The sequence below is a fragment of the Vanessa tameamea genome, chromosome 4 (assembly GCF_037043105.1).
Source record: "Vanessa tameamea isolate UH-Manoa-2023 chromosome 4, ilVanTame1 primary haplotype, whole genome shotgun sequence".
Taxonomy (NCBI): domain Eukaryota; kingdom Metazoa; phylum Arthropoda; class Insecta; order Lepidoptera; family Nymphalidae; genus Vanessa; species Vanessa tameamea.
The window spans coordinates 298,648-310,647 of record NC_087312.1 but is presented as its reverse complement, the minus strand read 5'-3'; the positions used below and the strand labels follow the sequence as shown (position 1 = coordinate 310,647).

Sequence of the window (12,000 nt, the reverse complement as noted above, 5' to 3'; positions counted from 1 at the left end):
TGTCGGATACATTTTTGGTACATTTGGCCATTAACTTGGATTAGAAGACTTTGTTAAATTAACTCTCAAAATTTCTTTAAGAGGATAGGAGACCTCTGCTTAGTATTGGCATACTGTTTTAAGTAAAAAGGTGCTATCTTCTTATAGCGTGCAAGGCTTTTAGCGACATTAAAACGCTGTGAGCGATATCAAATAGCAAAAGATGCTCTATCATGATAATTCCAAGAATTTGTTTTCATTTAAAGTAAAACTCATTCATGTTCTTATTTTAATTTGTCACCGTATTCGTCGTTTTTTAATAATCATTGCATCGCGTAACGAAAAATCGAAATTGTAAGACAGGTAGCAATTAGTGGCGGTGGCCGATAGACGTCTGCAGCTTTGTTTGTTCGCTCATTTTCCAGGAATTCGAGCCGTAGGTAATTTATAATATTTTCTTCGGCGTCCCGTCTCCGATACTCACTTTTAATTTACCTTTTCAGAATTATTATGTTTTATATTATTTTAAGTTTATTTCTGTGGATCTTGTAATCAGACATCTTCTGTATTTGTATTGCATTGTGTAGCCATTATGTCAGCTAAATCGATATTTAAACACCAATATTTTGATAAGTGACACTTCTTCGAGAGCGATGGAAGTAAAATTTCAATGACAACTTTGCAAATAATTAATTAATTAATTCCTGAAGTGGCTTTACAAATTATACTCTAAATATACGTTTTGAATTATTCAAAACAGATTACTTAATTTTTGTAATAATGGTAAAATAAAATTAATTATTAACTAAAATTTTGCGTTTTATTTTTTAACTTCTAATGCGACGAACATGAACCGTTTACTTCAATTGGAAAATTTAAAGATGAGGAAAATATATTATTGAAGTAAAAGATCATTTATAAAAAAAAAATCTCATCCCCATTGACGATTCTTATAAATCTTTAAAGAACCGGCAAGAAATTCAGTTGCTCTTTTTTACCAATATGATGTAGATGTATTTATTAAGTACAATTAAATTTATTAATATTTGCAATATCCTTTTTTATATTATTAGCTAAAAGAATTTGAAATATGGTACAGTTTGATACAAAGTACCATCAACTTTTCATGGAGATTTCGTAATAAAATATACATTAAACAAACTGTACATTGCTGTCGTGGAAATAAAGTTGATATAATTGCATTAGCTGTCTCGCTATTTTTAACCGAGCGGAAGAACTGCCTTATTGTCTTAATGGTAAGTTTACACTGCCGCAGACCTTGAAATTTAGTTAAAGTCCCAAATGTATGCGCTATAATACTAATGTCCTGCGTATTTGATTTATCTCCTTTGAGAAAGTTCGCTTCGGCTGAATTTCGGCCAGGAGTTAGATACCCGAGCACACAGTGCTGTAACAAATGCTAAGTATATAGATCTTACTTGGACAGAACCTCTCCAGTTTCAATTTTCTTCTCACAATTTAAGGCAAACATTGCCCCGGAACAGCACGGATTCTTGAAAGCGAGATCTACTACAACCAATCTTACATCTTTTGTCGAAGATCTTGTTGAGGTGATGGATGCAGGTAACTCTGTTGACGCTATCTACACTGATTTCAGTAAGGCCTTCGACACAGTTAATCACACCTTACTGTTACAAAAGCTTCAGATGATTGGTGTGACTGACAATATGCTAACCTGGTATAAATCCTATCTTCAATCTAGAAAATCTATAGTTGTTATTAATGGTTACTCTTCAAAATCATTTATTTCTTTCTCTGGAGTACCTCAGGGAACTCACTTGGGGCCTCTATTCTTCAATATCTTCATTAATGACATCTACTCCTGCTTCTGCAGCTCTAAATGCCTTTTATACGCCGATGTTTTTTACAGAACGGTTCGCACTGAATTGGATGCCATCTGTCTTCAGAATGATCTAAACAACTTAGTACAATGATTTAGGGCAAATTGCATGAGTCTCGATACTTCGAAGTGCTATGTAATAAAGTTTAGTAGGAAGAGAACATCTTTTGAAAGAAATTACTCAATTGATGGTAATACGCTATCGGAAGTTGAACACATTCGAGATCTAGGTATCATATTGGATACTATATTGAGATTTAATTTACATATTGACGACATAGTAAGTAGGTCTTTCAAGATCTTGGGATTTGTATTGCGCAACTGCAAGAGTTTCAAAAACGCTGAGATGAAAATATCGCTCTTTACTGCATTGGTTCGTAGCGTTTTGGAGTATGGTAGTATAGTTTGGAACCCTTACTTTGATATATATAAAAATAGGTTAGAAAGTGTACAAAAAATATTTCTCGGGCATTTAACCTACAGTCTCAATTTAGCTAAAAAACTACAAAACTATGAAGAGAGGTTATCGTTTTTCAAACTCCTTTCGCTTCAAAACCGTAGACGCGTTCTAGACAACTCATTTATGTTCAAATTAGTCAATGGGCCAATCGAATCATCTTATCTGCTGTATAAAATAATGTTTCGTGCTCCTTCTAGATCCTTCAGAGCATCTACTTACACACATTTTGTCGAAAGTTTTGCTCATTCACGTTATGGTCGTCTATCTCCAATGAACAGATTAATTATTAACTACAACAGCATATATAAAATAGCAAATTCCTTACATTATAATAATAAGAACGAAAATAATTCAACGGTTTATCCAGACGTTGACATTTTTAATGATAATATACGTTGTTTTAAGAAAAAAACAATAATGTATATACATTATAATTCATAGCCTATAATAATCCAGTAACTCCAAATGGTTATCCCGGTTTTAAGATGTTGCATACAAACTGATAATTAATATTCCTATGTATAATTCAAACTTTATATTTTCATTATGACATTTTACAAATTCTAACATTGTATTTAAACTCACAATTGATAATTTTGCTTAATTTAATTTATATTTAACATTTTGACATAAAACCGTATTTAGACTGTTTTCCTATTGTCTCTTTATTTTTATTAATTTTATAATGTTTTATTTTATCAATTAGCTTTTTACAGTGTTGACATATATTTCAATTTCCAACTAATCTTAGAACACCTGTAAAAAAGTAGACAATTACCCATTTGCTTATTATGACTTTTGGTTTACTGTGTATTTTTGTTGAACTACTTGTTGGTGTTGTCAAATAAATAAATAAATAAGACCTAGTACTGTAAACATAGGTAACCAATATAGGTTCTACTAAAATTCAACGAGATGAATTAAATATGCTCGCAGAATATTCAGCAGGCACTTTTAGGATATTAAGATCATTCGTTTCCTTTAACGATGGCACTTCATCTTCATTTATTGCCCATGTTTTTTAAATTTATGTATATATGAAAAAAAGTTTTGAGATATTCCAATTAAAAGGAAGGATTTGTAGATGCACCTTTGCGTTTCATGATAATTTAATTTATTAATTAGATACAGCTGATTGAAGATCTAAATTAAGCATTTTAGAAAAGTCAAATGTTTCGGAAAATATCAAATAATTTCTGAAGCTTTGGGGATGGATGAATTCCTAATTTTTCCTTTGAGATCGAATATCTCTAAAGCCTAATTATGGAATACGAAAAGACAATATGATTACGAATGTTATTTATATAGTATTTAAATAATATTTTACCACATTGAGACAATTTTTAGGGACATTCCTTATATTCGGCAGCATCGTATGTAGAATTACATTTAATGAAAACATTTTGTCGACACTTTACGTATTTTTCGTTACGTAAACGCAACGATAACCTCTATATTTTGTTTACAGCTAAAAATATTAGCGCTGTTATTTGTGCAAAGGAAATAAGGTAGATATGTTACGGGGTAAACTTATTTGTGGAGGTAACGTCGCCGATATACTTGCTCTCAGACATGTGAACGGGACTTTGTTTACGATGCAACGCAACTTCATCGTCGAAGTTGTGATGTTGCTTGTTACAATATTATATACGCTTTCAAGAAAATTTTAAAAGAGAATCCTCGAAATATTCAGTTTAAGTTTTGAATAAAACTCGGTACTGAAACGCTCAATTGACTCATTTGATGGAATGCAAGAATTTTTGGCAAAACTTATTTTATATTTAATCGTCGTATTCGTGACTGTGAGGAAACGAGGAGTCAATCTGAATATGTCAAATTAAATATTACCATAGCGTATATCCAACGTACTGTTGCAAATTTATGAAATAAGCTCAAAACACTAGCCTATAAACTATAAACAGGATTGTATGGTGCAGCAGTGGCACATTTGCGGCTCGCTGTTTGTTACAAATAAAACTACAGCATAAATGATGCCTGCGCGGAATGGAGGCGTGAATGCAATCAGCAATTTGCCTCTGTTTTTAATTTTGCACCATTTTAATTATCCTCAAGCTGTTGGACTTATTTTAGAAGTGGAATTTTGTCACGAAAAGATATATTTTTAGTTATTATTTAGTTTCTAGACGTTAATTAAAATCTATCTTGTAATTTTTGAATATGCTCTTTTTTTAAAGTCTATATTCAGGATTTTGAAATAAGGAAAATTGCCAATTATATTTGGAGGCTTCTATCTTCCTACTTTTTCCCCTCTTAGCGTAAATCTTGTGCCTGATGTGATTACGAAAATAATGGGACTGAATCCATTATGTGTTTTTCAAATTGCCAGGCGACGTATTTATAGTTCAAATGTAAGTATTCGTAGCGGCTTATTGCATTGTCCCAAAAGCACTATCCTTAATTAAAAATATAAAAATAATGTGTTTGCTTAAGGAAATTATTTTGTGTAATGAAATGAAATGAGCAATTGTAGAAAAATACTTATTCATGGACACAAATTTAAGAAAAACAAAGTATACGCTGGTCGTTATATAAACGTATAATTCAATATGAAGAAGAAGAAGAAGTCATAGCAAATGGGCACAAGCAAGAAAAATACTATAAAAGATCTGTCTCTTACTTGTTTGCATATTTCAACGGTCAACGGTATGACCTTAATTGTAGAACGTAGAATCAGCAAAAAAAAAAAGGAAATAATTGCAATTTTCGTATCACAGCAAAAAGCCAAGTTAGATTAAAATAAACATAATTTACCCTCTGTTTCAAAATGGCGGAGGAAACTCATAGGAAATCTTGGTCGACAATTTCAATTTAAGCTCTAAATGATATGTAAAAATCAGCTTTGTCGGTTATCTTGATTAAATGTATATAATGAGGGCATTACATTGGGATACAATTCTAAATCGTCATAGAAAAACAAAACTAAGTCGTAATTACAAGAAAACTTTAACATTTCACTGGAAAGTTTTTAAAGCCAACAACCGCAACACTTGTAAATAAAGTTATGCAATCAATTAAAAGCAAGAACTTGCGCTGAAATTTGTTTTACTGACGTAATTTCGAAACGAGGTCAGTGGTTAAAGCTAAAGGAAATGCTCTGAATGGCAAGGTTCAGAGTAATGATACTAAACGTGGGACTGTCTTTACACGCTGTACAGTCGGTATTCAACTTTATAAAGTTCTAAATTTCTTAACATAGTTCCTATTTTCTACTTTGTTTTAGTTATTTTACATAGTTAGTTTATTTCTTGAACAAACTCCAAAGGTGCGAAAATAAGGGAACGCCAGATCTTCCAGACGTTTTTCAATAGAGTATAAGTGGAAGGAACGAATTTTAAAATGGCACAGGTGGGTGAACTGACTTTTCAATTCTCGGACCGAAACGTACTTTCGCCATACGATCTGGTCGATACCAATTTCTTGTAAACATTTTGGTCCATGACGTTTTATATATTATACCTAACGATAAACTTTTTGCTCTGGTGGTACAATTGCTGGATCAGTATCATCACCATCAATGATTGTACCATGAAACAGTAATACTTTGTTTTAGTTTAAAAGTTGAGTAAGTCAGTGTAGTTTCAATTAACCACTGTAACATATAAATGCCATTACCTGACTGGTGACGAACTCGTATTTCCAGCGTTTGCATAAATATGCAGATCCGCATAATATTGACGCGTTTGGTGGTATAGGTGGTTCGAGACTGTACAGTTATCCTTCTCAAACATCACGTAAACTATAAAGGTAAAAATACATTATTCGTAGTTGTGTTTTCGAAAATCAGACTTTGAATACATTGTTTACTGATTAAGTAACTACGTCTGAGACAAATGTTGACAGTATACGCGGTAGGAAGATAATTTATAAAGTTTTTATGTAACACAAATTTGTTATGTTGTTTGCACGAATGAACTGGGCTAAACTGCAATGCGAACGTCGGTTACACAATGAGTTTAATATGCGGTATTCGGTACAATTTTATTATAACGTGAAAATCGTAGCTATTCTTGGAGATGACTATTTATTTAAATACTAATGTTAAAAAAGAAATAAGCATAATATATTTTTTTTAATGAAATATAGTAAGTCAGTTGTTTGGTTGGTTTACTTGGCGGAGAGGTTTCGCGCAATTCATTTTGGGTAGGTATCCAAATAAAAATTGGGTCAGTGGTGGTATTTACCAGTTCTGAATAGCATTTTACTAATTTCCATTAGGGTTATGTTAATTTTGTTGTATGGTAAGTTTACTGAAATCATCTCAATAAATCTCTTAAATAAATTATCCAGGATAGATTGCGTGAATGAGTGTTGATTAGAGTATGAGATGATTTTCATGTAGAATAAAACAAACAACGGTAGGGTTGACATAATATATCAGTACATTTTTAATTATCGACATTTAAATATGTTTCTGTTTTTGTCCTAGAATTTTACATCGATTTTTATTTCTGAGTTTGTAGATTTTAATTTGACTTTGATAATTATAATTAGCTCTTTTTATATATGTTACTATATAAGCTCGAACTACGGTAAATCCTAAGATTTTCCAGTGAAACCTAGGATTTACCGATTCTCAATGGTAAATGCCCAAAACGGTTTGCGATTAGAAATTTTGCCACCATTCACTTAGTAAATCTTAGGATTTACATTTAAGGCTCGGTAAACGTTGAAAAAAATCATGTCATAACGTGTTATAAGAAATTATATCCGAAATGAAAATATTTTAAATAGGTTAGGTTAGTTATTTATAAGTCCGAAAAAGTCGTCCCTTTATAATAAATACTTACATTTACCAACTCATGTCGACAAATCTTAGGTTTTACTGGAAAATCTTAAGATTTACCGTAGTTTGAGCTGTTACAGTAACGTACATACATAACATACATAACATAATCAGCCTGTAAATTTCCCACTGCTGGGCTAAGGCCTCCTCTCCCGTTGAGGAGAAGGTATGGAGCATATTCCACCACGCTGCTCCAATGCGGGTTGGTGGAATACACATGTGGCAGAATTTCGTTGAAATTAGACACATGCAGGTTTCATCACGGTGTTTTCCTTCACCGCCGAGCACGAGATGAATTATAAACAAATTAAGCACATGTAAATTCAGTGGTGCCTGCCTGGGTTTGAACCCGAAATCATCGGTTAAGATGCACGCGTTCTAACCACTGGGCCATCTCGGCTCAATACTGGGCCATCTCGGCTACGTACATAATATATGAACATTACACCAACGTTTCTAGTCTCTTAAAAGTCGGTCTGATTTAGCAAAAACTACAACGCCGTCGCAAGAAATATGAAGCGAATGTTCCAGATACGATAAGAAAATAAATTGAGAAAAATTGCAAGAAGAGCAATTTATCAATTCACTCTGCCAAGAGTCTCGGGTGACGAGAAAGTGCACAAGCCATATTTTAATTCCTACCATCGATATTTTTATAGCAGTTTATTTAGAAACTAAGATAATATTGAGACAAACAATAATATTTCTATTATTTCTTTTATACTTCGTAAAATGTCATAGTTAAATAAAAAGTAACATTCCGCAAATGTCTGTCCAATCCCTAAAATGCTATTTTTAGAAAACAACTTTTACAAAACATTTTAATTTTAACAACGATGTTGTCTCTATAGTACGAGTATACGTGTCCGCTGGGAATGGGTTACAGAATAATACTATCGATATTTCCAAGCGGAACTGTGGCTTTTTTCGCGAAAATGACGATATATCTTTCGGTCCTTTAAACTATATATGTATATATGTATATTTGTAAAAATTCACCTCGGTAGGTTCCTCTGTATCGACATAAAAGGAAGACAATGCAACGATCACAATTTCACATATATAATAATATAAGTTAGGACACACAAACACACACTTTTAAATATTAAATAATAGTTAAATTTCAAGCTACTCAAATTAGATTAAGTAAAATGAAAAATCAAGATGTCCTTTCTAGGGAGTGATTTTTAATTAAATAAATATGAAATATTGAAAAATAGCTCGGAGGTAAGGCGAGCGCGGAGCGCGGTGTTAACGTAATAGCAATTAGTCGCCTTCCCTGGCAGGAACGCTTTGTTTGCACGCTCGGGAACTCAATATAGAGAAATTTGAGTCACCGGGTAATTAATGACGGATTCATCGCTATTGCTTCTTCCCCCCCACTTTACTCCTTCCCTCCCTTCCGTTTACCCTTCGATGCATATCGGTTACATCGATATTTTTCCTAATCTTCGCGATTACTTCCTTCCGAATCGTTTCATGTTCCGTCGAAACTCGTATTATTATACGAGTCATATGATGTGACATTAGGGAGCACATCTATCTGAGATTTTTATGTGTTCGCAAGTCTTAACTCGTTCATATTGGAGCAGATTGGAGGAAAATAAATGTCCAAGAAAGTAGGGGAGAGAAAAATAAAAGGAATAGCGCTAAAATGTAAAAGGAAATGATCGCATGACTGTCGGTGTTTGTAAAAATATATTTCGTGAAAATGTAACTAAGAGGTAACGGTACCTTATATCTATCACGAAACTCCTCAAGTTTCAACACTATTCAGAGGAAAAACGTTTACAGTTAATGAGGGTATTTCTTGCAAAGTGGGAGGAAATGGCTCTAATAGCCGCGGATAAAAGACAACGCACCTCGCTAACTAGATACATCCATTAGAGCTGAATTGGACAGACAAGAGGAAACGGGACTCTGTTTCTTTTATTGTGTGATCAGGTTCGATGTTTCATCAAGGAAAGGTTATTTTAATTTATGAATTTACATTAAGTTAAAATTAATTAAATTTAGATTCTACTATTCCTATAATATTGAATCAAATTAAATATTCTTATAGTAAGAATTAGTTTTAACCACTGTTTATACAAGAGATTTGGTTTTAATCACAATTGTGTTGAGATGAATCACGAACAAATAGTGCATAATCTTTCCCACGATGTAATGTACATATTTCTAGCTTATGAAAAGTAATTGTAAGAGCTTAGATCACAGATTTAGAGTAGGCTAGACGTAATGCAGAGTATGAAAATCGAACGTGTCACTTTTTATACCTACGATGACGTCACCCCAGCCATACTTGAAGGTCATAATGAATGATTTCAAATTACAACTATCTGATCGACAGAGTTACTTATACATAGGTAATCCATTGATATAAATTACTATCCTAGAAGAGTTATTGCAGCATATAACGGCACAATTTGACATTTTTATGTTAGGAAGCAGTAGTGCGTGGAGTTTGTCCGTAGCACAAAATTTAGGCACGCTTGGTCTGAGGGCTTGTCTAGCGTACTTTAAATCTGTGGTTTAGAAATGTAATTAATCGAATTCGCGTCACCTTTTCCAAGTTCGTGTACGTTCGCGTGTTGCAAAATAAAGAAATAAAACATTCCTTGTCCGCTATACTTTTATCTAACCGTTCCTACGATATTTGCGGTTGCATTATGCTACAAATACCTTCGCTTGTACGAGTTTCCGTTATGAGCCGACTATCTCGCTAATGCCTCATCCAGGATGACGTAAAACAAAGCCGTGATCATAAACTTAGCGTCTCTTTCAACATTTTAGTGTTGTTGCAAAGATATGTATGTAAGAGTATATATCGTTTCATTTTATATAACCTAACTATTAGACAATGAACGCTGTTTTTAAGTACGGAATAGAGTTTAGAGATGATACGCACACAGTTATGAATTCCTCACGCTCAAGAGTAATCAGTCATTTATTTTTATTATTGTAGTAATGAGTGAGAAAATGCTTTGCAGTGACGAAGTGAAAAAAAAAACTAAACCAATATACATATTACTAACATCATGCATTCATCATGTGGTAATATTATTATTTAGGGTTTGCAGTAAATTTAAGCTGTTGGCGTGAGAAACGTAAATTTCGTGTTCGTATTTATTGTATCGTGTACTAACAATACTGTTAGTGTTAATAAAAGTCTGCATTCAAATAACATAATATTTTGTAGCTAATTCTTTCAGTTTCAGTTCGACCCAGGTTTCCTCGGGTCTACGGGTAAATATATAAATTAAAACTAAATTTGCAGCTTTAATTAAATTATATGTTAACCTTCATAGCACACAAAACAAATCCGTTCAGAGAAAGGATGGACAGCAAATTAATTGAAATCAACGGTATCTGTTTTTCGTATACATTTTATATTTTAGACGATGATAGATGTTTGTTAAAAAAGATTTTCTGAATAAAAAATCTGAGTAGGGTAACCATCAATCAATTATTAATAATTATCTGTCGCCAAACAGCAGTCATTCATATCAATATGTTTAGTTCGAAGAGCGAGTGGGCCAGCGTGATATTAAAAGTACAAGGGGAACAAAATTTTATTTGCATTGAATGATTTGTTTCTTTCACAAATTATGCAAATGAAAACTGAAATAAAGTTGCCAGCACGCATTTGAACCAATCCTCGTTTACGATGAAGTCCTAAACACTGAGCAATCTATGTTCTTCTATTTTTAATTGATTAAAAATAAGAAAATCAAATGATATATTGTAAGAACAAACTCGAAGATCACCGTGTAGTATGATCGTGACATGTCAGAAACAAAATGGGAAAATTACTATAATATTGATAACATTTAAAGAATACACGAATCAGAATGGCGTACCGCCGTAAATCTTTCCAACATTTCATGACAAAGTGAGTTCTTGTAAAGTACCGTTGAACATTAGCAGCAGCTTTTTAATCTAAAGGTTCCGTACCTGCGAACATGTCAGGATGTACGGAGCGGAACTGATGGTGTCTCGGCGCGGCTCCGGGTCGATGAAGCTGCGGTATCAAGTGCAGCCATAACGCCATTTTGTGTCCGCGATAGTGGCTCTTTACGCGCAATTTTGTTCCTAAAACAAATTAGTATGGTTTTAGTTCACGTGATACTATCAGAAATCGTTAGGAGTACAAATTTGAGGGGTTCATTGTTAATATTAGGGACTTTTCTTAGGAAGATAAAATATACTTTGTAAAATCATTTATTATTTTAATAGTAAAACTTACCGATACTTAAATATTGTTGCGTATTAAGTTCGTATTGAGGCCAGCTGGGAACGTCATTTCTTTGATCATCAGTCTTTGGCGTTGGATCCCCAGTCTTTGCGAACCCGGCTAGCAGCGCGACTGTGGTTTCAGCCACAGCTACATCACCCCTCGAATAGTTCCTTGGAGAAAATGGCATCCCACCCACAAGGGGTAAGCCGAGGAAGTATGGCAGAGTTTCGCTCGTGACGCTGCCTAAGCGCTGTTAACGAAATATTTCGTAAAATTAATATAAAATACCATAAAAAATGTGTCGTGTGAAATAAACACATAGGAATAAACGGCTGTAATGCTAACAAAACACGGTTGATATTTATTTGCAATATTTTTCAAGTTACCTGAGGATAATCTGAATCCTTGCTTTGGTGCGCGAAATGGGCGAAGTACGTCTTGGCGCCGCGCTTGGCGTGCAGCTGCGCCAGCCGCAGCGCCGGCGCCGCCACGGCCGCGTCGCTCAGCGACTCCAGCGTGGCGTCGCGGATGTTGATCGGGTGCTGGATCGGTTTCTCCCAGTCCGTGTACTCGTTGCGTATGGCGGCGAAGATCTCGTTGCGGTGGTAGCGGTACACGTTACGTACGTACGTGCGCAGTATACGACTCCTAGTATGATC

At 33.9% G+C, this 12,000-nt stretch overlaps 1 protein-coding gene across 2 annotated transcripts in view; it reads right to left on the bottom strand.

The window, feature by feature from the left end:
• LOC113396688 (neuroligin-1-like) overlaps positions 1-12,000 on the bottom strand; it is a 677,577-nt gene that overhangs the window by 560,258 nt on the left and 105,319 nt on the right. For both annotated transcript variants that reach the window (XM_026634736.2, XM_026634737.2), the window contains exons 9-11: positions 11,728-11,989; positions 11,351-11,591; positions 11,059-11,196 (exon numbers count right to left, since the gene is read on the bottom strand). In XM_026634736.2, the coding sequence (XP_026490521.2) occupies positions 11,059-11,196; positions 11,351-11,591; positions 11,728-11,989 (641 nt within the window). The remainder of the gene's footprint in view (positions 1-11,058; positions 11,197-11,350; positions 11,592-11,727; positions 11,990-12,000) is intronic.